We start from the raw sequence: 27,627 nt of genomic DNA, 5'->3' as shown, positions 1-27,627 counted from the left end.
AGAGAATACAGATCTGACTCCTAAAGCCACTGTCACTTTGTAGTTCCAAGTGGTCAGCATGTGCAATGCAGGGACCCCCGCAAGCATCTAGGCATCCACATATTCTGACACACTCCCACCAAGGGGTCCCTTTGTCTCACTGAAATACCTGGAGTTGCCCAGGCAGTATACCTGAAGGCCTTGGAAGATCTTGCCCTCTCCCCTGTGACTTGCTCAAACACCAGGGTAATTTTTATTTGCCTTTCATGTTTCCCTGATCTTACGTCAAACAGTCCTGGCCCTGTATTGTACTCCCTTACTGTGTCCTCTCAGGTGGAATTTCCTGTCAACAGAGCTTGGTGGAGTCGGCTTTTTCTGGTTGCAGATGCTGCTGCTGCCCCTTGTCCTCATGCACCCAGTTCACCCTCCACATACCTGCCTCCTTCCCTTCCCCCACTATACACCACAGCTGGTTTGTTCTAGAGAAATGGCTCATCCCCCAGCTGCCTTGCCTATGGGAGGTGCATGCTCTCCCTGCCTCAAGTGATCCAAAGGTTGGTGTCTGTCACACTGTGTTCAGAGGCACAGTCCCTCCCCCTATCCCTGAAAGAGCTGAGTGTCCCACTCCTGGGAGTGCTGCCCACAGAAGCTTCCCCAATGTGCCCCAGGGGGTTCCAGCAGTTTTGGGGCTGGGTCTCTCTCTTGGCCCCATCTGCCACCCCCAGGCGCTCCCCCCTCAGGGGCCCCGAAAGCACAGCAGAGCTGAGTGGTGTCTGCCTGGGCATTCCGTGTCTGCCGGCCCCTCCCTACAGCCCAGAGTACGCTGCCCCCACCCCGAGGGCCCCTGTGGCCAATGGAGCCCCAGGTTTCCTCCCACTCCCAAACTCCATCCCAGAACCTTCATCCCTCCCCCTTCCCACACCTCCCTCCCACCTCCAAACTCCCTTCCAGAGCCTGCACCCCCTCCCCACACTCCTCAGCCCCTAAACTCCATCCCAGAGCCTGCACCCCCAGACCCCCTTCTCCACTCAAACTCCCTCCCAGAGCCCAACCTCTCACCCCTTCTGCATCCAAACTTCCTCCCAGAGCCTTTCCCCCAATCCCCTACCCCAGACCTGCACAGCTGGAGGAAGGAGGTAGGGCTGGGGCAGTGGGGTGGGAGCATGGTGCAGGTCAGGACTGAGGTGCACTGACAGAGCTGAGTGAGCAGCGCAGGACTGGGATGGGGGTGGGGGTGGCGCTGTAGGTCAGGACTGAGGTGCACTGGCAGAGCTGGATGAGCAGCGCAGGACTGGGATGGCGGGGGTGATGGCTGAGTCAGGACTGAGGTGCACTGGCAGAGCTGGGTGAGCAGCGCAGGACTGGGATGGGGGTGGTGGTGGCTGTAGGTCAGGACTGAGGTGCACTGGCAGAGCTGGGTGAGCAGCCCAGGACTGGGATAGCGGGCGGGCGGGCGGGACTGAGTTGCTCTGGGAGGGCTGTGCTGGGGAGCCTAATACTGGGATAAAACAGGGAGATGTGGAGCAAGATTGGGCAGAGCCGGGGGGCAGGGGCAATGCAGGGGCTCAGAGCTGCAATAGCCAGGGGTACTGCAAGCTGGGATGGAGGTGCATGAGCAGAGCTGCCGGGGGAAGTTCCTGCAGCACCTGCCTTCACAATCCTGGGGCTGTTTCTCTCGGACTTTCACGAGCCCCAGAACTTCAGTAACATCGGTCTCATTCGCCTCCCTCCTGGCTGACCTGTGGAGGGTGTGGCATTTACCAGTGCAGGGGCTGGTGCCTGCCAGCCGTACTCACATGGATACCTGAAGTAGAAATCGTTCTCTATGTCACTGGTGAGGTTCTTCTGGCGCTGCTCCTCCTTCCAGTGCGCATCAGCTTCGGGGTCAAAGCGCACAAAGACCCCAAAGAGGATGATCATAGCAACCTCCCAGAGGAGGCAGACGAGCGGCAGCCGCCAGCGCATGTACGTGTTCTTCACCATCCCAGACCAGCTCACCCGCTCAGATCCCAGAGAACCCACTGGGGCAGAGCGGGTCCAGGCACCTAGACAGCACGAGCCCCAGTCCTGACGCCTGGGGAGACTCAGACCATTTATATAAGTCTGGTGATGTGGAGTGTGGTGCTGGGAGCTGTCAGTTCTCACAGCTGCCTGGGGCAGGCTCACATTTCAGTTCATGGCAAGTTTAATAGATTTGAACTCTCTGCTTCCAGCAAAAAGAAGGGGGGTTGGGAGCACGGAGGCATATTTCCAGCACCTTCTCTCTGAGGAGCTCAAACCCACCTAGGAGAGTTATACCTGCTTTACTGATGGGGAAACCAAGGCACAAAAAGAGGCAAGAGTCACAGTGAGTTGGCTGCAGAGCTGGGAACAGAACCCCGGACTTTTAACCTCACCCCCTTGCTCTAGCCACTAGACCCCACTGTCCCAAATACAGCCAGGGAGTCCTGAGCCTCATGCCCTTGCTCTAACCACTAGATCACTCTTCCCTCCTGGAGTCTGGAATAGAACCCAGGAGTCCTGAACCCCTCTCTGCTCTAACCACTAGGCTAGGGGTTCTCACAACAATTTTTCCTAAAATTATTTATTTTTCCTATATTAATATAATAATATGCACATATATATACAAACCATTGTAATTTATTAATGCAAGGTTTTGGGGTTGTTGTTTTTTTTTGCAGACTCAATGATAAAACTAATGCTCAGTTATTTCTATTCTTTACTGGACCTAACAGATTAGAAACACAAATAAGGTGCTTTGCACGTTCTTGTCTTTTTTGACTATTGTTTCTTTTGCTTTTTTGGTAAAAGTGGTTGTACAACAATTCTGAAGTACATTTTAAAATGCTTTGACATAATAGAAGTCCAAATAATAATGAAAAACCTATCTGGGTGTCTTGAGTCTGGGGATGGGAGAGCAAGGGAGGCATGGCTGTGACTGCAGCTGGCCCTGGGGCTCCTTCGGGCAGGTGGTGGGGTGCAGGGCTTTGGCCAGCCCTGAGTGCCTCTGGCTGGGGGGAGGGGGGCACACTCCAGGCTTCAGCCAGCCTGGGGTCCTCCAGCTGAAGGGGGGGGGGATGCACTCAGGGGGCTTGAGGCTCCAGCTGCAAGGAGGGAAAGGGAATCTTAGTGCTCTGGCTGCCGGGGGGGGTGAGGTGGGCGGAAGGGGTGTAGTCGGGGGCTAGTCTTCCCAAAGGGGGGCTCCACCTGCTGCCCATGCACCCACTGCTCACCTACTCACCCCCCGCCTGCCTCTTGCATCCCTCCTCAGTCTCCCACCCACTGCTTACCTCCTCACTCCCCTGCCACAGACACCCCCCTACCTGCCATGAGACTCCCCACTCACTAGTGGCTCACTGCTTACCTCCTCACTCCCCCGCTCACAGCCAGACATCTCTGCCCGCCTCCTTACCCTGCTGCTAGGTTGCCGCTTGCCTCCTTACTCCCTCACCAGGCCCTGCCCCCATCACTTACCTTGCTGTTTGTCTCCTCACCCTCCTGCCACTTGCTTCCTGCATCCCTCTCACCTCCTCACTCCCCTGCCCACCACGAGAACCCCCACTCACGATGCTCTTGAATGAAATCACACAGGAAAATGACAAAAGACAAAAACACCACATCAGCTGTGTGTGAACACTTTTCACAAAGCGATCCTTTATGTCTGAACTACCAGTTCTGATCCCGCACAACACTTTCAAAAGACGAGCCTGGGACCTTAAATTCAGAACTTTGCTAGACACTAAAAATCATGGACGGAATAGAGACACTGGATTTAAGGCTTATTACAACAATCTAAAACCCACTAACAAACTCCTAATCTGCTTTCCCCATTCCTTTCCACCTTATGATTAGAGTGCTGTTAACAGGCCCCTTCACCTTGAACGGTTCCTTAAAATATGAGTAAACTACTTATGCCAAACAATCTGTTCCATCTTGTATTGAGCTTTGACATTTAAAATTTCCCAGACCTGAAGAAGAACTCTGCGTAACTCAAGAGTATCTCTCTCACCAAGAGACACTGAGGTTGAGCTAATTAGACACAGCTGATCTGGCTGCCAAGTGAGTCAGCAAAGTAGCTCTTCATCTCTGTGCAGGGTTCTAGCACCTGATACCCTGATTCACTCACACAAGGTGCTAAACTTATACCAGCTCTTTTCATCACAATTGCATTTGGCTCCAAATCTTCAAAATAAAGGACAGCTATTACCCTTATTGCCTGCTTCTAGACTGCCAATATAGCCTGAGAGAGCATGGTCCTGTCCTGAGGGCTTGATAGCACCATACATCCTAAACAATCCCCTAAGATAGGGCCTGCATGCAGGGCCGGCTTTAGGAAGTGCGGGGCCCAATTCGAACAGTTTCAACGGGGCCCCAGCAGGGATGACTAAAAATAAAAAACAACACACGCACATAAAAAACACGTGGGGCCGCCGAAGACCCAGAGCAAGCGAAGGACCCGCCGCCGAAGTGCTGCTGAAGACTCAGAGCTCTGCCAGGTGAGTAAAAATTAAAAAGGCACCTCTAGCCAGGGAAGGGATTCTCACTGGGCACAGGGCCCCCTTAGGTGCAGGGCCCGATTCGGGGGAATTGATGGAATAGGCCTAAAGCCGGCCCTGCCTGCATGTATCATGAGGCTGCACAGCCATTAAAACATTATCCCATTATTGCAAAAAGTGTCCTAACACAACAGCTCCCTGCAGTGTTCCCGATTGTTACCATACACTGTTGGAGTATTTCTCATAAGGGAGAAAGACCAAAGCAAGCTTGTATGTCTGATCACAGCTCCTTCCTCCATGGCTGTGCATCTCTCACATGTGATAGGGGCCATCCTGCATCAGGTAGGACCCAAATGGGAAGCACTGGCTCCCAGGCAGATAGCCCATTTTTTTCAACCTGGCATAAAAATGGCAGGTGGCATCTAATTCTGGGTCTTCCACCTGAGTGAGCTATCCTGCAATTCCTGCACAGATTTGCCCATACTTACAGCTGCAATTATTTCATGCTTATAGTCTTGTTAAATGCCATTGGCCAGTCTGCGACGGAGGCTGATGGCCAGACAAAATCGGCCTCAAACCCCATTCATGGTCTAGGAAGCCAGCGGGTCAGGTACCTCTCTGGACATGGCTGAAGGGAAGGTGATTCAGAAGTGCAGGGAACCTCTGCACATTTCTGCGAGGAGCTGAAAGGGAATTAGGGAATCAATCAGCAAATCCAAAGGCACCACAGAGGGTCACATGGAACCTGTGCAGCAGGTGATCAGAACAAATGGCTGCCGGGAACTTGGGCAAATCCCATCAAAAGTGAATCCCCAAGGAACTATATTGCACATTTTCCTTCCCACTCTCACTCCAAATCTGGCTCTTCCCCTCTCACTAAAACATCTTCTTAAGGAGCCTGGGCCCACTCCCCAGACTCCTCACTTTCACAGGAAGGGGGGCAGGATTTGAACCTATATGCAAATTTCCCACCCAGCCCTCTCCCTTCAATGGACTGAACTAAATTCCACATACTTCGAGGGCTTGGTGATGAAGAGAGCTCAGATCCAGGGCTGGGAGCTCAGGACCCCTCCAGCTATGACAACATGAAATACTGTGGCTGGAAATTGAATAGTCTGGTTCCAGCTGAGCCAACTGGAGTCTAGCAGCCAGTCTCTGATCCTTGGCTCCTCCCCACGCTGCTGCTGGGGTCACCAATGCAGGTGGCATTGGGAGCATCCGCAGTGATAATTGTTTGGTATCACGCTTTACTGGAGGATTTATTCAGCACGTTGTGTGCTTGCCCACACATTGTGTTCTGGACTGCAGCTGACAATGGATCTCTGTTCCCCATCTGACTATACCACCCTGACTCCTGTCTATGGTACTGAGTTGTACCTGCCACTTCCTGTCCCACAGAGTCTGTCTAGCTAGCCAGGGGGTGGAGTAGCCTCCTGGAATGCTACAGCTAGCAGCATGTGTCTTGGCTTACTCCAGCACGCAGATCACAACATGTATGTAGAGACTGTGTTTGTCCTTGCTGGTTCCCACCGAAGGCCAAGCACCTTCCCGGAAGGAGGATCTTTGGAGGACCAGCTTAGTTGCTCTGAGGAGTTGGCACTTAGGGCTGTCCCTAGCCATCTGGGTGCCCTATGCAGCCCCTCCATGGGGGGGCTGTGAGGGGCCCCAGGCCTCCCCGCCCAGGGTCTGGGAGGCAGGAGCTGTGAGGAGTCACTTTTGGGGGCCACACAGGCCCAGAGTGGCCATGGGGATTAGCGGGGGTTCCGGGAGCGGTCCACTCCGCTTCCCTCACCCCTAGCTGTGTCTCTCGGAGGAGGGGGCTTGGGAGAGGGGATCTCCTCCCCCACTCACCAGCAGGAATGCCAGCAGGGCTGTCCTTAGGCATACGCAGCACACGCAGCTGCGTAGGGCACCATGACATTTGGGGCATCAAACTTCCCCAAATTTCATGGTGCCCTAGGCAGCTGCTGCTGCACACAGGGCAGCTCCCGCCCCGGCGACCAGCCCTATCCCTCGGCCGGCCCTCCCTGCAAGGGGGAGGGCCATCCCTGGGGGGCGGGAGAGGGGCCCAGACAACTCCCTCTGTCCTGCCCCTTATCCTTCCCCCCTGCTCCACCCCTGGCCTGCCCCCATTCCACCTCTTCCCTCAGTGACCCTGCACTCACCAGCAGGGGCGGGAAGCGGAGTACCCCGGCCCCAGCCTGCTCCACTCTGCCAGCTCCCAACCGCGGTTCTCCGCTTCCCACCACTGGTGAGAGCCGGGGGTGGTCATTTCCCCAACCCGAGTGACACGGCTGGGGGAAGGGAAGCGGAACAGGTTGGGGCCGCGTCTCTCCGCTTCCCACCGCCAGTGGGTGCGGGGGACGATCCTTTCCCCACACTCACCAGCGGCGGAAAGCGGAGCGCCGCGGCTAGGAGCTGGCAGAGTGGAGTGGGCTGGGGCCGGGTTGCTCCGCTTCCCGCCCCTGCCGGTGAGTGCAGGGTCACTGGGGGAAGAGGTGGAATGGGGGCAGGCCAGGGGTGGAGCAGGGGGGAAGGGTAAGGGGCAGGACAGAGGGAGTTGTCTGGGCCCCTCTCCCGCCCTCCAGGGATGGCCCTCCCCCTTGCAGGGAGGGCCGGCCGAGGGATAGGGCTGGTCGCCGGGGCGGGAGCTGCCCTGTGTGCAGCAGCAGCTGCCTAGGGCACCATGAAATTTGGGGAAGTTTGATGCCCCAAATGTCATGGTGCCCTACGCAGCTGCGTGTGCTGCGTATGCCTAAGGACAGCCCTGCTGGCACTCCCTGTAGGGAGGCTGTTCAGAGTCCTACCCTAATACCTTCAAGTGACTCTGGCTGCACTTGCACACCTGAGCGACAAGCATACCTGGAGCTCCAGTGCAGGGTGTGACTAGGCCATGATCCAGACAGAGTTCAGATCCCTTCACGCCAGTCCTGGCAGGCACCTGCTCCCTGCATTAGCTAAGAGAATGAATCATAGACTAAGGTCAGAAGGGACCATTATGATCATCTAGTCTGACCTCCTGCACAATGCAGGCCACAGAATCTCACCCACCCACTCCTGTATCAAACTCGTGTATTCAGCCAACCACTATGCTATCTGTGACCCAATAGTGTCTTCTGCTGGAAGGATACAGATATCTGCATGTCAGCGGCATGCTGGCATTGCAGCCTGTGTCATCTTGCTATGCTATCAAAGATTTGCACATAGATATTTGAATAAAAACAGGACTGAGTCCTGCGGGACTCCACAAGTCAGCACTCTTGGCAAAGAGCAGTAGAGATTCTAGCCATGTGTGGTAGTGGTGTGGCCTGGCTGGTAGTAGCTGACTCCAGGGCGAGTGCTGTGGGACATCAGAAACACACATTAGTTTCCGATAATAAATAAAATGAGCACTGGTCTGTAGCATTGTTAAGCCCCCCGTCAGAGATCTGGGGGAACCAGCCCTTTGGCCTGCAGCCAAGTCCAGATGTTTTCTTCTGCTGCCAAAGTGACTTCTGGAAAGTCTCTGGTAAATGAGCGTGCAGGGTTCAAGAGAAAATCTTCTAACACAAGGAGTCCTGTCACAGCTGGCTATGCTGCTGTGAGGCATGGTGTGCATGACTGCCCTCTAGCCGGGTAGGACAGAATTGCTTGTGTATATCGGTTCTGCAAAGCTGGATCTCTAAGAAAAGCCTGCGTCCTGGGGATCATCCCGCTGCCTCTGGTAATGATGCTATTGGCTCGGCTCATTAGAAGGTCACTGAGGAGATTAGCTGATGCAGGCAGTGCTATGGAATCATCATTTTCCTGGGCATATAACGACTGCCATAGTCATCAATTGTTTGCCAGGCACCAGCATTGGCATCCTATGGAGTAAGCACCAAGTGGCAGGCCCTGCTCTACAGGAGACACAAGTGGGGAGGCATTTTTGCAGACAACTGGGCTCCTAACATTTTCTCACAGTCCACATGTCCTAACCCACCTCCTCAGCCCCATCAGGGTGCTGGGAACAGGGCAGGGTTGGGGGGATCCCAGTGGGGAGTGAACAGGCTCTGCAGAGCTTCTCTAGGGCCTGGCTGCTGCCCAGAAAGCCCCAGTGCCCCACTTATTCTTCTGGGAAGGGAGTTGAGTGAAGATTTTATGGAGAGCATATATTACTATGTGTACTGCAGTACTGCCCAGTCACAGACTAGGAATCCATTGTGCTAGGTGTGTACAAATGGAACAAAAAGGCAGTCCCTGCCCCCAGGACTGTACAACAAAACTTCAGATAATTATAGGCAGCTGGGAATAAAGCAGTCAACAGGGCTTGCATGGCAGATCATTTCTATATAAAGGTCCCAAGGGGAGCTGAGTTTCAAGGGAGGAAACGGTTCATTCCATTTACTGCCCTTTTCATTTTTGCTTCATTTTCCAGGGCTGGGCTTACATAATTAGAAGTGGCAACAGCTTTTCACACTGATGAGTGTGTGTCACAGGGGCCCGTGCCATTATATGCATTGGTCCTGTGAGTCTGTGTGCTAGTATGTAGCGCTGTGTGCGATGGGAGCTAGGCTGCAGGAAGCACAGCCATTTGGACAATTATGGTTGGATTTATCAGAGATCAACTACGTCCTACAGAACTTCCTGACATTTCAGTCTTGGGTTTCCCCCCCACACCACAGGGCTGCTGCTCCTCTGTCCTGACCCCAACACCCCATTATTCTAGTTCTGGGCTCCCCACGCTGCCATCCTACCTCCTGCACTAAGACCCAACACACTCATTTCGAATGTGCCCAAGTCCACGTTTGAACCCAGCTACCCTGAAGTGGAATGCATGATGCACTAGGTCACCTCAGCTCATCTCCAGGACTTTGAACCAAACATCTGTGGCCAGACACTTTACAGAGGTTTTCAATTCAGAGCCTGACTGAAGAGCAGCATCCTCTGAAAACCACTCCGAGATGCTCTCTACCCCTCCAGAGATCATTAGATCCATGCAAACAGCCAGAGAGACAAAGGCATTAGCTCCCTCCCTAGACCCTACAAATACCACACTCTGGAATTCATGGATCATAACAGCTTTGTTTATTGACCCCCCTCTTTCCACCCTGCCTTCCCCCTTCCTCACCGGCCGTTTGAGCACGGAGCTCCCATTATGGGCAAAAGGTAATGGCTTTTCCACTGGCCTGATAGTCTCACCTTGCTGCACTGCCCAGCATTCCCACCTTATCAGCCTGCAGATCAGTGATTTGCCACCAGAGTCCAGTCAGAGCCTGCATGCTCCAATGGCTCCTCTGTACACGTGCTCCCACTCTCACCTGAAAACCCCCATGAGTGGCTGCTAAAGGGACAGTCTCCCTTCAGGCTTCTAGCCATGGGAACAGTGCTGCTGAAGTGGCTGAAACAGGAGCAGCATTGTTAACTGCTTACGTGCTGCAGAGCTTGAACAGCCCTGAAAAGGAGAGGTTGTGCAGTGTCACACCTGGGAGGGGGTACTGAGGAGCGGGGGTTCACCAGACAGCCTCTTGGAATCCATGGGCTTGAGCAGATTCCCCCTCTCAGGGGAGTCATTCTGTCCCTGGCTAGGACTTCACTGTTTTATTATCATCTGCTGTCAGCCAGCAGCATGGAAGCTCCTAAATATCCTCTTCCCCCACAGCAGCCTCCCACCTCTCCCAGACCTAGCTGGCCACATCTGTAGGGGCACCTCCATCTCTGGAGGGGACACTTATCATGTGCCAGATTCTGGCCCTCACTAGATCCCCTTTTTGCTGCTCCAGGAGCAGGGAAGAGTGGAAGCTCTGGTGATTGTGTGCTGCAGAGCAGCCTGTCGGTCAGGACACAAGGCTGTCATAGGTTAGAGTGTGCCCTGGAACTGCTCTTATTTACACTGGGAGCTGCACCAGCCCCCAAATCAGCCAGGATTAGGAAGGTGCAAAGATGGCATTAAGGTGCCTTTGCCCTGGTCCCTGTGCGACATCTCCTGGGAGAAGCAGCCTGGAATCTGGACCCTACCGTCCCACTGCTTCTCAACATGGTCTGTGAATTTGCCTTGGAATAAGCTGGCCCAAAGGCCTCACTGACATGAAAGCTGGAGGATCTCTCTGACCATGAATGAATGCAGGACTCAAAATGGTAGAGGAACAGAGGATTTGCCAGAGTGGACTAAACCAACAGTTTCTCTTTTCTGAACTCCTGTCTCCAACTGTGGCTTGATCCCATAATGCATCTGTGCTGCACCGTCCTATGGGATTCAATCTTAAGGCTTAGGTCACTTTGGGTATGTCTACTCTGCAATTAGACACCCACAGTTGGCCCGTGCCAGCTGTCTCAGGCTTGTGAGGCTTGGGATAAGGGGCTGTTTAATTGCAGTGTAGACATAAGAACATAAGAATGGCCGTACCGGGTCAGACCAAAGGTCTATCTAGCCCAGTGTCTGTCTACCGACAGTGGCCAATGCCAGGTGCCCCAGAGGGAGTGAATCTAACAGGCAATCATCAAGTGATCTCTCTCCTGCCATCCATCTCCATCCTCTGGCAAACAGAGGCTAGGGACACCATTCCTTACCCATCCTGGCTAATAGCCATTTATGGACTTAACCACCATGAATTTATCCAGTTCTCTTTAAAAACATTTGGGCTTGGGCTGCAGCCCAAGTTCTGGGACTCTCCCACCTCTCTACACGTGTAAAGCTGTCTGCAGTGACTGAAGAGCATGAGTACCAAATTCCAAGTTGGTTGTGAGTTCTATTCTTAGATTTCACCAATCACTAATCAAGTGTAAACTCCTCAGGTTTTACAACAGCCTAAATAGAGATTCACAGATAGTTCCCTTGGACACTCTGATCTGTCTCACCACCCAGGTAAACAAGGCTTTGTGATAAATGGCCCCTTTCACCAAAAATCACAGCAATTTTCAGGTTACTCCCTGTCCCAAAGGACCAGTCACTTACCCCAGGTCAATTGTTCCTTAGCTCTTACACCAAAGACAATGCTTCCAGCAAATCCTATAATAAACTAGCTAAAGATTTAACAACTAGGAAAAGGAAATCTGAGAGTTAATTACAACGTTAAAGCAGGTAAACATATATACACACAAATGAATTCCAATCTTAAGTTTCAAAAAGTAATGGACGCTTCTATGATAAGCAAACTCTATATATCCTTTGGCTAACCCAGGCTAAGCACTGGGGATCTTTTGCTTATGCCTAGTAATCCTGGCTCCTCAGAGTGCAAGCAGCATAAAGATACCATTCCTCCTTGCTAGGAATTTTTATTCCCCTCCCCTGCTCTGCTTGGAGCTGTAAACTCAGCTGATGGGAGGAAATCATTTGCAAGATTCCTCTTCATGGGTTGAGGAGAGTAAACAACAAAGTATTTTGTCCTCCTTAACATTCCATTCTAGTCCATCTGGTATCATGGACCTTTCCTGTTGGGCAAGATGTAACACTTTCTATTGGAGATCAGCAATTCATACTAGTTAATGTCTTTTCCCTGTCTGGTGATCTACATAATCACAGAGACTTGCAATGCAAACGTTCAAATATTACCTTACAATATGGGATACAGATGCTATAAGTGAGATTAACGCAGGTAGTAACTCACAAGCATTCAATAAAGTCTAAACACTACCCACATTCTTATCATTCTAATTCCTAATTTTACAATACTAAAACCCAGGTGAGCTAGATTGATTCCAGTCGTGTATTTGTCAGGGATCCCTTGAGGCATGGGGACCTTAGCATGAGCTGGCACCTGGTCTGCCAGTGTCACAATACGGTATTAGGCTTTTTATGGCAGCATAGCAGCTAGGGTTGGGGAGGTTACTGAGATGGTAATAAGGTGCTAAAAGGTGTGGGTTCCTGCTGCAGGCTATCACCATGCTGTCTGCTCAGACCTGAACCAGTGCCCTAGAGCAGAGGTGGGCAAACTACAACCCGCAGGCCACATCTGGCCTGTGGGACCATCCTGCCTGGCCCCCTGAGCGCCTGGCCTGGGATGCTCACCCCTGGCCCCTCCCCTGCTGTTCCCCCTCCCCCACAGCCTGAGAACGAGGCCTGTATTTTGTTTACCATGTTTGGGGTGAATTTGCTGCTCATGCAAGAGACTGGAACTTCCTGCAGCAGCCAGCAATGCAGACCCATCAGAAATATGGGGGAACATTTACTACCAAAAGTTAAGACTATGACATGAAAGCTGGAGGATCTCTCTGACCATGAATGACCCAGTACTCTGTGCTGCACAGTGGCGGCAGTGTGGCACGGCTCCAGCCAGGCAGCGCAACTGTAGTGCTGCCAGCCACCGGTGCTCCAGGCAGTGCGGTAAGGGGGGCAGGAAGCAGGAGAGGTTGGATAGAGGGCAAGGGAGTTCGGGGTGGTGGTTGGGGGTTGAGGCAGTTGGGGGGGGGAACAGGGGGTTGAATGGGGGCAGAGGTCCTGGGGAGCAGTCAGCAAGGAGGTGGGGTTGGATGGGGCAGCAGGGGGAAGTCAGGGGCAGGGGTTCCAGGGACAGTCAGGGGACAGGGAGAAGGGGTCCCGGGGGGCTGTTAGGAATAAGAGGAGGGGTTGGATGGGGCAGCAGGGGTCTGGTGGTGGTCAGGGGACAGGGAGTGGGTGTGTTTGGATGGGGCAGGGGTGCCACGGGGGCTGTCAGGGAACAGGGGGGTTTGATGGGGCAGGAGTCCTGCGGGGGGGGGCAGATAGGAGGTGGGGGCCGAGCCACAACCTCCTCCCCTAACCGGCCCTCCATACAGTTTACGAAACCCGATGTGGCCCTCAGGCCAAAAAGTTTGCCCACCCTGCCCTACAGTCTTAGCACACATTCCTCTGTGACACCCTAGGGATAAATCAATCCACCAGGAGGCAGTTTGATGACCCCAGGGAATACAGTAATCCCTTGAGGGGAAAGATTTGGAATTTACTTATGGTTCCAGGGCAGGAGGGAAGGGCTGAGACAGCTGGAGGACTCTTCGGTTCAGAATCTGCCATAGATCTCATGGGGAAATCAGCTGGGTGACTCTGGCAGACATTGGTCCCAGGTATGGCTCTACCACACAGTTTGGAAATACTGGTCATTTCTGCTCAGGAGAAACAGAACAGGAATGACAAAGGGGGCTGCAGGTCAGGCCTGAGGTTCACTGGCAGAGCTGAGTAGGCGGGTGTCTGTATCGTGTCTGGCCACAGCTGGATCTCTCAGTCCCGCACTTTTATGAGCATTAAAGTTATTTTAAAAAGAAGACAGAACCCCTCCCTGTTTGCCTGGGGTGAGTGGGTAGAATCCCCATGGAGGCGGGGCAGGAAAGAGGCTCTTTGGTTGGTTGTGAGCTGTCTCAGTGAATTCCAGGAGACAGAGACTACAGAGAGAACTGACCCCAGAAGATTCATGCGGCAGCAGGCTGCTCTTGTTCCGAGGGGACATGGCAAGCCACATCCTGATGCACCTTGCAGGCAGGTGTCAGTGAGCTGGGAGGGCACAGCCATGCAGGGCTGCAGGCTCCTGAGAATGAGGCCTGTCTTTTGTTTACCACGTTTGGGGTGAATTTGCTGCCCATGTGACTGGAACTTCCTGCAGCAGCCAGCAATGCAGACCAGGCTGGGGCCTTGCTTTGGAAAGTGAGAACTGGAAACACAGTGTCCTAGTGGATGCCTGATGCACCTGAGACAGCTTTGCCTGGGCAGCTGCAGCCTTGGCCCCAAGGCAGCTGGAGCATCTTTGCCTGGGCAGCCACGTCCATGGCCCCAAAGCACATCCCTTCCCTGGCAGTCCTGTCCCCAAGGCAGCTGGGGGCATCTCTGTGCAGGCAGCCCTAGCCCTGAATCAGCAGGAGGAATCCCTGGCCTGGAGTCAGCCGGGGGCAGCCCTGACTCAGGGAGCTCGTGGCAATTCTGCCTGTGCAGCCCTTGCCCTGTTTAGCTCTCACTTCTACTTTAATTAATTTCTGATAGCTCCCTGGGATCTGCTGGAATGAGAAGAATGAGGTAAATACAGCCAAGATCTGAATCGTCTCTGAGCAAGAACACAAGGGCAGATGAGGAAGAAGATAGGGTCAGCATGGGCAGTGGGGCATATCCTTCCTAGGCATAACTCCAGGGACATTATTAGATTTACACCAGGGATTATTTTGGCCCATTATGTTTTAGTAAGACGTGAGTGGAGGCTGCTCAAATCCCTTCACAGGAAGATGATGCTGAATGACCCCCTGTGGGAATTCCCCTTCCCAGAACCAGATTGTTGCATCTGCCTGGCTCTGGGGGCCAGGGTGTGGACAGGGTGTCAGTGAACCAGGGATGTGGTAACACAGTCTTCACACAGTCAGGAGAAGGCAATCGCTGGAATCTTAGTGCCAAGGCAGTTTAGTCAAACCCCCCAGTTGCCCAATGCCCCAGTTCTTTTCCTGGAGCTCAGTCACACTCACAAGGGACACGGTTGATTACTTATTTCCTGCCTCTGAAAACATCCAAGAACTTCTTGTCCATCCTGACCCCACACCCCAAAGCCTGAATGAGCACAGGACAAAACCCAGCAGCACCCACTAGAACTGGCCTTTGGGCATCAAGATATGGGATCAAATGCGGCCATGGTATAGGTTGGCACAGCTCCATTCAGTCCAGAACAGCAGGGGTGAATGCTGAATGCTCTCTGTGAGTATTCAGGAGTCAGTATCCCCTCATCTGGTGTCAGGAGCCACCTATGATTATTATTTACTACGAAAAGTGTCACGAGGTGCCTACTACTATGGATCAAAGGAATGATCCCTACACATGAATGTGATGACATGATGCCATCAGAAGGAGATGGGGAGGGGTGATGAAAGCATGGAGGGGTGGAGGAAGAAGCAGGAGGTGACCCCTAGGACGTTATTCAATTGCTCAGTGAGCGGTGATTTGATCTTTGCCCTGCCGTCAAAGGTGGCTCATTTCCTGTCGGTTCTGCACAACATAAGGTCAGTGCTTCATTGGAATGAAAGAGGTGCCGGGGCTCAAGCAATTTTTTTACATTCATAACTGATGCAGCAGGTGCCGGGGCTATGAACCGCCAAGCCTAGAGTTGGCGGGGCTCAGCCCTGGCACAAATTAAGCACTGCACCTGGCTCTTGAGGAGCATCTGTAAAGAGGAAAGGGCAGCGTGGAAAGGCTGAGTGTCTCCTAGGGGGCAGCATGAAAGAGGCATAGACAAGTTGTGGGAGAAGCAGACAAGCAGGCAGTCCGGTCTGGCATCACTGGCAGAGCAGGTGCCTCACCAAGGGCCAGCTCCAATTCCTCTTGAAGTCAATGGGAGTCTTTCAATTGGCTTCTTTGGGAGCTGGCTCAGGCTGTAAAATTCATGCACAGTTATGCTGGCAGGGCCAGGGGAGGACAACGAGCTTGAACTTAGAGAAGAGGGATTCAAATGGGGGTAGTGGTGGTGAGTGGCCAAGGGAGAGGATCTTGATGGCTGTGCTTTGTGCGGACCAAAGGAGGGGCAATGTCAGGAAGCTAGACAGGAGAAGTTAATGTGATCAACATGAGAGAAGTAAAGAGGTTTCAGTGACACACTCCAGTGGGATAACTCTGCTGGAGCAGCCCCGGCTCTGGAGGCCACATTAGCAGCTGTGGACTCTGGCAATCAATCCAGGAAGTCTGCAAACAGCATCTTTCAAGGAGACATCCATGAGAAACTCTGTGCTGGGCTCAGCTTGTTTTTCATCCTCAAGCAATCCCCGATAAGGCAGGTCTTGGTCACACCTCGCTAAGTGCTGTTCTGGAGCTGTTGGGACAGGATCGACCTGGAGGGAAGCTTGCTAAATGCACACAGGGCACCTTTGCTGGACAGGAGCCATCTGGGCCTCCCATGGGCGAGTGGCGGTTGGTGCAAGGAAGGATTCTGCTACCCGCTGTGGGGTCCTAACCCCCCTGTGGGGGTGAGGCTTTATTAACAGAAAGTAAGTGCTGGCCTTTGAGAGGCCAAACACAACACTTCATGGAAGACCAACCAGGGAAAGGAGGAGTGGTGGAGCCCATAGCTGCTGAGAGCACAAGGAGCTATAGCATGGCCAGCCAATGTCACTCAATCTTGGCTCAGCTGAGAGCCCGGGTTTGAACTCAAGTCACCCTCACCGGGCTGGGTTTATTGCAGAGTTCTGCTTTAGCCCAAACTGACACCCACACAGCAGAAAACACAAGACACTTAGTGCTCCCCTGCCCCCCGAAGTACAAACCATACAGGGCAGCTCCTAGGTTCCCCAGGGCTCACTGGCCTGACTTCCGGCTAGCCTAACCCTCCTTTCTGGACTAGGAAAACAAGCTATTGTTGACAACAGGGGCCAACAAGTGGCACAGTTGATCTGGTGCGAAACACAGTTCAGCTGCAACCCTAGCCATTGACAAAGCGTTTCAGCTGTACCTGTTAGTGGCCTCTCTGCAGCTAGCAATGGGTCGCGTTCCTGAGTGAAACACCCCCTTCTTTTAAAATGCTCAACTGCATCTAACTAGCTCCCAGCCGAGAGCCTGGTTCATCCTGGGACACCGCTCCATGGTGGACAGTCAGTCACGGGCAGCCTACCATAAACACCCATTCCATCAAAAAGATGTCATGGGGCTGGGGGCCCTCCTGTGGCCTTCAGCCCATCAAAATGACTGAATATGGGTGGAGTGAAGGGCCCGACAGCCAATACCCTCTGATAACAAGCAAACGTAGGCTGTTTACGGGTCTGGCGGGGGGCGAGGAGGCGAACATTTCCAATGGGGTCTCTCCAGAACTACATATGACATTCATTCTGCCACATCACTGAATTATCTGTCCGTTCGATGGAAGGGGGACTGCGAATCAATGTATCAGCACATTGAGCAAGTTCCAAATCCGGGAATCATCTCACCCCTCATTATTACCGCCGCATTTTTCAGAGCAGGACACTGAGGTACAGAAAGGTTTTGCCCACATACCGACAGAGGGCCCAGCTCTCCATTGCCCTGAACCTTGCACAGTCAAGGCCGGCGCTACTGTTTAGGCAGCCAAGGCAATCGCCGAGGGCGCCAGGATTATTCAGGGGTTGGCATTTTGCCGGGGGGGTGGCAGGCGGCTCCGGTGGACCTGCCACAGTTGTGCCTGCGGAGGGTCAGTTGGTCCGTGGCTCTGGTGGAGCTGCCACAGTCATGCCTGCGGACGGTCAGCTGCTCGCGCGGCTCCGGTGGACTGCCTGCAGGCACGGCTGCAGCAGCCCCACCGGAGCCGCGGACCAACAGACCCTCCGCAGGAATGACTGCGGCAGCTCCACCGGAGCCGCAGGATCAGCGTGGGGGGCAGCGAAATGGCCGTGCGCCTAGGGCGCGAGAAACCCTAGCGCCAGTCCTGTGTACAGTCATTTCTGCCAGCGCAAAGAGGACATCAGAAAGCAGCTATTCGGACCTGATCGCATTTGATGCCCACTTTGCATGGATCAGATCACTCCTCTCTGGCTGAACTCAGAAAGCCCTGAATATCCAGTTCCACGCTGTGTAATATCTGATATATTCCATGGTCTAATACCAAATGTCATATATCACAGGAGGGATTAGCTTCTCTAGGGGCCACTTTGTTCCATGCAGATGGTTAACAGATCTGGTGTCCTTGAGTTACTTCTGGCTGGTAGTTTCTTCTTAGCCCCTGACTGGACCGGCTCCTGGTTCTGAGCCATTAAAAGCACCTGCTTCCATAGACAATAATAAATCTGATTGGGCAGTTTACTGCACACTTATCTCTGTTGCTCTATAAATACAACTGGTTGCTGGTGATACCGGTTTAAACTGGGGTGTGCAAGCTCTGGAGAGAAGCATGGCATAGACAGGATGAAAGTAACTTAAAGGACTTACTGGTATGCTGGACTCCTGAGTGGGTGTGGCCTCAACCAGAAGAGGTGTGGCCTCAATGGGAAGAGGCAGGGCCTTTCAAGATTTAAAGGCCCTGAGGCTCCAGCTGTGGCTGGGAGCTCCAGGGCTAATTAAAGGGCTGGGGGCTCCAGAAGCTGCAGAGTTCTGGGCCCTTTAAATCACCATGGGAGCCCTGCTGTTGCTACCCTGGGGCGGCAGGGCTCGGGTTAGGGCTGGGGTAGCGGTGGCAGGGCTCCAGCAGTGATTTAAAGGGCCCGGGGCTCCAGCCGCTGTGGGGAGCCCTAGGCCCTTTAAATCCCCGCTGAAGCCCTGCCGCCACTGGGGTAGCAGGGCTCGGGTGGTGTTTTAAATCACCCCCAGGGAAACCGGTCTAGTTCAGCCTGGAGTACTGGCTCTTGCTGGTACGCCGTACCGGACTGTACGGCTTACTTTCACTTCTGGTCATAGACATGCAGGTGGCTCCAGTCTGCACTGTTACTTCCCCCCCAATACACCTCCCAGCCCCTCTGTGTTTCTCCACTGAGAAGAACCATCAGTATCTGGACTGAACCTAAATCTTACTGTCCAGACTGAGGCAGGCAGGGTCTCACCTGGGATGCTGAAGGGAGAAGCAATGGCGCTAGAGGGCACAGCCTACAGTGGGGAGTGGAGTCAGGGGAGGGACGATGGACTACAGTGGAGGAAGGGAGAGGGCAGCTGTGATCAGGCCACAGTTTATAGATATTATACCGGACTATTCTACCCTCTCTGGCTCCAACTCACGCATTATCCATTCACCCTCATTTCCTATCCATAAGAACATAAGAATGGCTATACTGGGTCAGACCAAAGATCCATCCAGCCCAGAATCATGTCTACTGACAGTGGCCAATGCCAGGTGTCCCAGAGGGAGTGAACCTAATAGGCAACGATCAAGTGATCTCTCTCCTGCCATCCACCTCCACCCTCTGACAAACAGAGGCTGGGGACACCATTCCTTACCCATCCTGGCTAACAGCCATTAATGGACTTAACCTCCATGAATTTATCTAGTTCTCTTTTAAACCCTGTTACAGTCCTAGCATTCACAACCTCCTCAGGCAAGGAGTTCCACAGGTTGACTGTGCGCTGTGTGAAGAAGAACTTCCTTTTATTTGTTTTAAACCTGCTGCCCATTCGTTTCATTTGGTGGCACCTAGTTCTTATATTATGGGAACAAGTAAATAACTTTTCCTTATTCACTTTCTCCACACCACTCACGATTTTATATCTTTCTATCATATCCCCCCTTAGTCTCCTCTTTTCCAAGATGAAAAGTCCTAGCCTATTTAATCTCTTCTCATATGGGACCTATTCCAAACCCCTAATCATTTTAGTTGCCCTTCTCTGAATCTTTTCTAATGCCAGTATAATTTTTTTGAGATGAGAAGACCACATCTGCATGCAGTATTCAACATGTGGGATTACCATGGATTTATATAAGGGCAATAAGATATTCTCCATCTTATTCTCTATCCCTTTTTTAATGATTCCTAACATTCTGTTTGCTTTTTTGACTGCTGCTGCACACTGCTTGGACATCTTCAGAGAACTATCCACGATGACTCCAAGATCTCTTTCCTGATTAGTGGTAGCTAAATTAGCCCCCATCATATTGTATGTATAGTTGGGGTTATTTTTTCCAATGTGCATTACTTTACATTTATTCACATTAAATTTCATTTTGCCATTTTGTTGCCCAATCACTTAGTTTTGTGAGATCTTTTTGAAGTTCTTCACAGTCTGCTTTGGTCTTAACTATCTTGAGCTGTTTAGTATTGTCTGCAAACATTGCCACCTGTTTACCCCTTTCTCCAGACCATTTATGAATAAATTGAATAGGATTGGTTCTAGGACTGACCCTTGGGGAACACCACTCGTTATCTCTCTCCATTCTGAAAATGTACCCTTTACTCCTACCCTTTGTTCCCTGTCTCTTAACCAGTCCTCAGTCCATGCAAGGATCTTCCCTCTTATCCTGTGACAACTTAATTTAAGTATCAGAGGGGTAGCCGTGTTAGTCTGGATCTGTAAAAGCAGCAAAGAATCCTGTGGCACCTTATAGACTAAGAGACGTTTTGGAGCATGAGCATGAGCTTTGAGTTTTGGAGCATGAGCATGAGCTTTCGTGGGTGAATACCCACTTCGTCAGATGCATGCATCTGACGAAGTGGGTATTCACCCACGAAAGCTCATGCTCCAAAACGTCTGTTAGCCTATAAGGTGCCACAGGATTCTTTGCTTAATTTATGTAAGAGCCTTTGGTGAGGGACCTTGCCAAAGGCTTTCTGGAAATCTAAGTACACTATGTCCACTGAATCCCCCTTGTCCACATGTTTGTTGACCCCTTCAAAGAACTATAATAGATTAGTAAGACATGATTTCCCTTTACAGAAACCATGTTGACTTTTCCCCACAATTTACATTGTTCTAAGTGTCTGACAATTTTATTCTTTACTATTGTTTTAACTAATCTGCCCAGCACTGACGTTAGACTTACCGGTCTGTAATTGCCAGGATCACCTCTAGAGCCTTTTTTAAATATTGGCATTACATTAGCTATCTTCCAGTCATTGGGTACAGAAGCTGATTTAAAGGACAAGTTACAAACCATATGTAATAGTTCTGCAATTTCACATTTGAATTCTTTCAGAACTCTTGGGTGAATGCCATCTGGTTCTGGTGACTTGTTACTGTTCAGTTTATCAATTAATTCCAAAACCTCCTCTAGTGACACTTCAATCTGTGACAATTCCTCAGATTTGTCACCTACAAAGGACTGCTCAGGTTTGGGAATCTCCCTAACATCCTCAGCCATGAAGACTGAAGCAAAGAATTCATTTAGTTTCTCTGCAATTACTTTATCGATCTTGATCGTCTAAGGGCCCTGCTGGTTGTTTAGCAGGCTTTCTGCTTCTGATATACTTAAAAATCATTTTGTTATTATCTTTGGAGTTTTTGGCTACCTGTTCTTCAAACTCCTTTTTGGCTTTTCTTATTACATTTTTACACTTAATTTAGCAGTGTTTATGCGCCTTTCTATTTACCTCACTAGGATTTGACTTCCATGTTTTAAAAGATGCCTTTTTATCTCTCACTGCTTCTTTTACCTGGTTGTTAAGCCACGGTGGTTCTTTTTTAGTTCTTTTACTATATTTTTTAAATTGAAGTATACATTTAAGACAGGCCTTTATTATGGTGTCTTTGAAAAGTGTCCATGCAGCTTGCAGGAATTTCACTCTAGTCACTATACCTTTTAATTTCTGTTTAACTAACCTCCTCATTTTTGCATAGTTCTCCTTTCTGAAATTAAATGCCACAGTGTTGGGCTGTTGAGATGTTCTTTCCACCACAGGAATGTTAAATGTTATTATATTATGGTCATTATTTCCAAGCGGTCCTGTTACAGTTACCTCTTGGACCAGATTCTGCGCTCCATTCAGGACTAAATTGAGAATTGCCTCTCCCCTTGTGGGTTCTTGTACTAGCTGCTCCAAGAAGCAGTCATTTAAAGTATCGAGAAATTTTGTCTCTGCATTTCTTCCTGAGTTGACATGTACCCATTTGATATGGGGATAATTGAAATCCCCCATTATTACTGAGTTCTTTATTTTGATAGCCTCTCTAATCAACCTTAGCATTTCATAGTCACTATCACTGTCCTGGTCAGGTGGTCGATAATAGATGCCTACTGTTATATTCTTATTCGAGCATGGATTACTATCCATAGAGAATCTCTGGAACGTGGCCATTCCTGGCCTCATTCCTCCCACGCCTATATCTCAACCCTTCCTTCCAGCTCCTTCCCTCTGCCCCTGTGAGCAGGGCCGGTGCAACCATTTAGCCAGACTAGGCGGTCGCCTAGGGTGCCAAGATTTGGGGGCACCAAAAAGCACCCCCAATTTTTTTTTAAGTGGTTGAGCGGCCACTGCTGCTGGGATCGAGAGGGACTCGGAGCTGCCAGCAGCATCCGCAGCCGGCAGCCCAGGGTGTCCCCTGGGTCAGGGCGCCGCCACGGCAGCCAGCAGCCCAGGGTTTATAGGGGGCAGGTTCTATATGTTTGCGGTGCTCGAGCACTGGCAATATTCAGGGCTGGGGGCCCTGCTCCAGCAATATTTGGAGCTCGGTCTCTCCCCGGCCCTGCCTGGATCGGGCCCCAGCCCCGACCCCCGCGGGTCTCCCCCCCCACACGCCCCGCCGCGTCCCTGCCTCACAGAAAGCAGCGCAGCACCTCTCCCCTGCCTGCTTCTGTTGCTGGAGCAGAGCGGCTTACTGTTGTCTGCTGTCCCAGGGTCCTAGTGCCCCCCATCTCCTACCGGCAGGGCAGGCTGCCCTTACCCTGTGCTTCCGCCCTCGCCCTGAGTCTCTCCAACACCCCAAACCCCTCAGCCCCCCACACCCTAATCCTCTGCCTCAGCCCTGAGCCCCCCCATCATGAATCCCTCATCCTCATCCCCCTGCACCCTAATGCTCTTCCCCAACCCTGAGCCCCCCCCTGCAGCATGAACCCCTCATCCTCAGCCCCAACCCTCATCCCCCTGCGCTCCCTCCTATCCCCAAACTCCCTCCCAGAACATGCACTCCCTCCCAGAGCGTGCACCACCTCCCCTTTCCCACACACTCCCTCCCACCCCCAAACTCCCTCCCAGAGCCTGCACCCCTCACCCTTTCCTATACCCCCACCCCCAGCCTGCACCCAAACTCCATCCCAAAGCCTGCACCCCTCACCTCTTCCTGCACACCCACCTCCTGCCCCAGCCCGGAGCCTGCACCCAGCACCCAAACTCCATCCCAAAGCCTGCACCCCTCCTGCACCCTAATCCCCAGCTCAGGGCCTGTACCCCAGACCTCTCCCCCCAAATCCCTTCCAGAGCCTTAGGCAAGTGGGGGCGGAGTTTGGGGGGCAGGTTCTGGGCACCACCAAAATTTCTACAAACTTGCCACCTATGCCTGGGTCAGCGTGCCACCGGCAGCCCAGGGGTTCCACTGCGCAGTTGCTACTACACTTCTCCCACCTCCCAGGCTTGCGGTGCCAATCAGCTGTTTGGCGCCGCAAGCCTGGGAGGAGAATTAGAGCAGGACAGCGTGCTCGGGGAGGACACGGAGCAGAGGTGAGCTGGGGTGGGGAGGTACCGCAGGGCTCCTCGGGCCAGGGGGAGGGGAGCTGCCGTGGGGGCGGCGGGCACACTTCAGGGCGAGGAGCTGCTGCAGGGCTGGGGGGGCGCAAGATGGAAGTTTCGCCTAGGGCGCGAAACTTCCTTGCACTGGCTCTGCCTGTGAGTCCATTAATTTGCCCCCTCCCCCTAAGCCCACCCCCTCAATTTCTCCAGCATACTGTTTCCTCTGGTTACATTCATACTCTTCACTAACCATCCCACTTACCCTGGCATTATTCAGCTAATATTATGCCTCCTCAGGCTCCGGTCCTCCTTATTCCACAGTAGTCCACACTCCATTCCTCTGTATGTTGTCCCCTCCAGCTCCATCCCGCTCCTACCAGCATCCCATGCACTTGGACTCAGCACCCCCACTCAGGTTCCATTTCCTCAGAGCTGCCTGGGGCCAGCACTGTCAGATATCAGATATATGAGGATAAACTCTAGGGAGCGGCCGCTTTCCCCATCATGCTACCCCCAACAGGTACCCCCCACTGGACCTGATTCCCCCCTGCTCTGCAGGATCTTTAGAGTAGCTGAGCAGGGCTCCTTTATTCCCAGCCCCTTTCCCTCCACAACATGTGTCAGTGGAGATGGAGTAGTAGATTATTTCCCAGCTTTGTTCATTAATAACACATGAGCCAGGCCTCCACATGAAACTGTGAGGATTGGAGTGATGGAGAAAGCCACCTCCGTGCATAGGACCCAAGCTCTGATTTTTGGGTGTGTAGTGACCTCTAGTGGAGAACATGTGTATGTTTAAAGTAGTCACATAAGGTGAAAGGCAAAGGGAGTAGTACAGGTCTGTCGCATCTTATGCACATTTAACATGCGCGATTTTAACTATATGCACTCGGCAAAACAAAACCAAAAAAAGAGAAGAGAAAATTAACCATTTTAATACTGTACCTGTCGTGCGAGCGATTTTGCCCTCCATTCAACTCAATGTAATTTTGACTATACGCAGTTTTTGCTTTACGTGCTAACTGTGGAACAGAACCCCAGCGTAAGATGAGACTCGCCAGCATAAGGAGAGAAAATGCCAAAGCAGCAATAGGGGTGCAAGAATGAGAAAAAAACAGTGTAACAAGAAAAGCAGTAAAATCACACAACCAGTACAGAGCAATCCAGAATTTTCTGGTGCCTCTCTCTAGAATGTTATAAAAGTCAAATATCTAGCAACTGGGAGAAGGGACCGTGGCTCTTGGGTTCTCATGTTTGTATAGGCCGCAAAACAAAAATAAATTCTGCTGCTGAGACCACAAGAACCATGGGAGAGCAAGGGAACATGACTGGACCAGCAGGTGGCTCTACAGGTCTAGAGGAAGTACACTGGGAGAAGAGTAGAGGGCCTGGAACTGGATTAGCAGAGGGTTCTGCAGGCCAGGACTGGATTAGTAGAAAAATCAGTACAAATACCAAAGAACTTGATTCAAACAGCCCAGCAGACTCAAGGAATACACACTTAACATTGCTAGAATAGCTCAGCACACCTCAAAATACTTGATTGTTCAAACAGTCATGGGCAGAATGAGAACATCTAAGAAGCTTCCTGAGCCAAAGACAATTAACCCTGAAGTAGTTACAAAGAAGCTATATGCCAAGAAACTAGAGTAGAAGAAACACCATGACAAGAATGCCAAGCCTCCATCACTGCTAGGGTAGAATGTTAGATTCTAAATAGAAGGCTATTGGCAGTCTTCTGCCAAAGTAACAGCTACACCATCCAAATCAAGGTCATTCATCATAGTTACCCCTGAGAGCCATGCCTATAGGAAAACTGAAGCATCTAAACAAAACCAAGGAGAACACTAGTTCTCTGTTGAGGAAATCCAGAATCCTGCTGACAGAAGTAATATACACCCACCCCAGCCACTGACCAGGAATAACATATGGTGCAGCAAACACACATTGCAGGTGGTGGATCCACCTCAGCAGCCAAACAGAGCCCTGCTGAAGGAACTGTTCTGAGAACAAATGACCATGAGATCATAAAGCCATTGAGAGTAAGAATTGGTGGCTACTGACAGATGTCCACTATGAGGCGGCATAATCCTCACCCCCCACCCACCCTCCAGTGGAAGTTAAGGTTATCTCAATTTTTCATCTCATTGTACTAGTCTGTGATTATTGTTTCTGGCTGTTATGTTTTGTTTGCCTTTGATTTTTTTTTTTTAAATGGAAAGACCTCCCTCCACCATGACATCAGAGTGTTAGTCTTTGTAACACTAACCCAAGTCACATGAACTGCATCACTGCTGATCCCAAGTGTTCAAAAATCAGGAGTCAGGCCCAAAAATCATTAGATTATTTTAAAAATCACAAGATTTAAAAAACATTAAATGCAAGATTCTTTGAATTTGCCTCCTGGAGTCTGTGCTTTTAGGGGTCACATTTTCAAGCTTTTCTCCACCAAATATTGCAAAATTTGAGATAAAAGTCATGAAGATTGGCAACACTTCCAGGGTTGATAATTTTGGCTGGATGTATTGCTGGGGGGTTTCATCACATGACATACTATTTAAATAAAGATTAATCATTCCTGGAGACTCCAGGACAATTCTGGAGGGTTGGCAACCCTACAACCAGTTCAGGGGACTCATTCCCAAATGTGACTAGGGACTCATTCCCAAAAGTGCCAACCTTCCTGGAGTCTCCTGGAATCGGACTCTATTTCCCAGAGGCTACCGAAGTCAAATTTTAGGCATTAAAATCCGGCGGCGCAGTTGGGCTGAGGCAGACTCCCTGACTCCACACTGCTCCTGGAAGCGGCTGGCATGTCTCTATGGCCCCTGGGGGAGGAGGGCGGGCAGGGGGTCTCTGCATGCTGCCTCCACCCCGAGCACTGACTCTGCAGTTCCCATTGGCCAGAAATTGCAGCCAGTAGGAGCTGAGGGGTGGTGCCTGCAGGCAGGGCAGCGTGTAGAACTGCCTGACCACCCCCCACAGATGTTGCAGGGATGTACCAGCTACCTCTGGGAGCAACATGGGGCCATGGAGGCTGCCTTAGCCCTGCTGCGCCACCAACCGGGAGCTGCTGAAAGTAAACCCCGCTCAGTTGGAGTCTGCACCCCTCACCTCCTCCCGCACCCTAATCCCCTGCCCCAGTCCAGAGCAGTCCTGCGACCCACACCCAAACTCCCTCCCAGAGCCTGCAGCCCACACTCCTTCCTGCACCCCAACCCCCTGCCCCAGCCCAGAGCCAGGACCCAACACCCAAATTCCCTCCCAGATTTCACACCCCCTCCTGCACCCAATCTCCCTCCCAGAGCCCACATACCCTCTTACCTCTACCCAGAGCCCACCCCACACCCAAACTCCCTCCTATACCCTGCACCCCATCCTAGGGTTGCCAGATGTCCAGTTTTCAACTGAACACCCAGGGCCTCAGAGAAGAGGTGTGGCAGGGGGTGGGGCACGGGTGTTTGGGTTTGTGCAATTAGACAATTGGCAACCCTAAAGGTGAGGTCACGAGGGCGCTGTAAACGTTCCCCAGGGAGCTGGGCAGCAAGAGCACTGGCCGGAAGGGCTGTTTCACTGGAGAGCAAAGAAGGCTCTGGTGCTCCAGTGATGGATACCGTATTAGTGACATCACAATGACATCATAGTTTCAGAGACCAATGAGCGATCCTGGCAGCTAGGATGTGAGGGGAGAAGGCAGACTCCACGTGGTCGCCAAGCGCGACCAGGCAGATGGCATAGAAGACCCTGGCAATTACCTCATCATTGCCCAGCGATTACGTCATCACACCCGTCTCTGTATTTACCATCCTTGCGCTTCCTCCAATTCCAGCCTTTAAATTTTAAACTCAGGGCAGCAGCCAATCAATGGTCCTCTCCCGCAGGCTGACCCTGTACGTCGCGGATCTCCGCCAATCGCAGCCAGAATCCCTTGCGGTCGGACCTATCAACGTGGAGTGGAAGAAGGACTCCGGCGGAGACTGCGCCGTACGGGTACTTCCGCCCGGAGCCTATTCAGCAGGAGCCAATCGGAAGCCTGTGAGGTGAGGACGGGGGTCACACAAACATCGCGAGAGGGCGGGGCTTGAGGGCATTCGGCCCAATAGAGAAGCGGGATGAGAGTAACCGGGAGCCAATGGGAGCACAGGGAAGATGAGCGCGCGAGCAGTTGGATTGGGGCAAAAGAGGATTGCAATGGCGGTGGTGGCTCCTT

At 51.9% G+C, this 27,627-nt stretch overlaps 1 protein-coding gene across 8 annotated transcripts in view; it reads right to left on the bottom strand.

Moving 5' to 3' along the window:
• RHCG (Rh family C glycoprotein) overlaps positions 1-27,377 on the bottom strand; it is a 47,465-nt gene extending 20,088 nt beyond the window's left edge. For 2 of the 8 annotated variants that reach the window (XM_050968847.1, XM_050968843.1), the window contains exons 1-3: positions 27,173-27,377; positions 7,338-7,432; positions 4,964-5,158 (exon numbers count right to left, since the gene is read on the bottom strand). Coding sequence is in view for 1 of the 8 variants with exons in the window: in XM_050968850.1 (XP_050824807.1) it covers positions 1,776-1,962 (187 nt within the window). In the remaining 7 variants the exon portion in view is untranslated. Of the gene's footprint in view, positions 1-1,775; positions 1,963-4,963; positions 5,159-7,337; positions 7,433-7,606; positions 7,739-23,679; positions 23,794-24,362; positions 24,440-27,172 lie in introns of those variants that run through there. The other 6 variants (XM_050968848.1, XM_050968845.1, XM_050968844.1 and 3 more) reach the window with 6 other exon arrangements.
• Positions 27,378-27,627: the final 250 nt, after the last annotated feature.

This window comes from Gopherus flavomarginatus, chromosome 9 (genome assembly GCF_025201925.1).
Source record: "Gopherus flavomarginatus isolate rGopFla2 chromosome 9, rGopFla2.mat.asm, whole genome shotgun sequence".
Taxonomy (NCBI): Eukaryota; Metazoa; Chordata; order Testudines; family Testudinidae; genus Gopherus; species Gopherus flavomarginatus.
The sequence above is the reverse complement of the archived record's forward strand: the minus strand, read 5'-3'. Positions and strand labels throughout refer to the sequence as shown.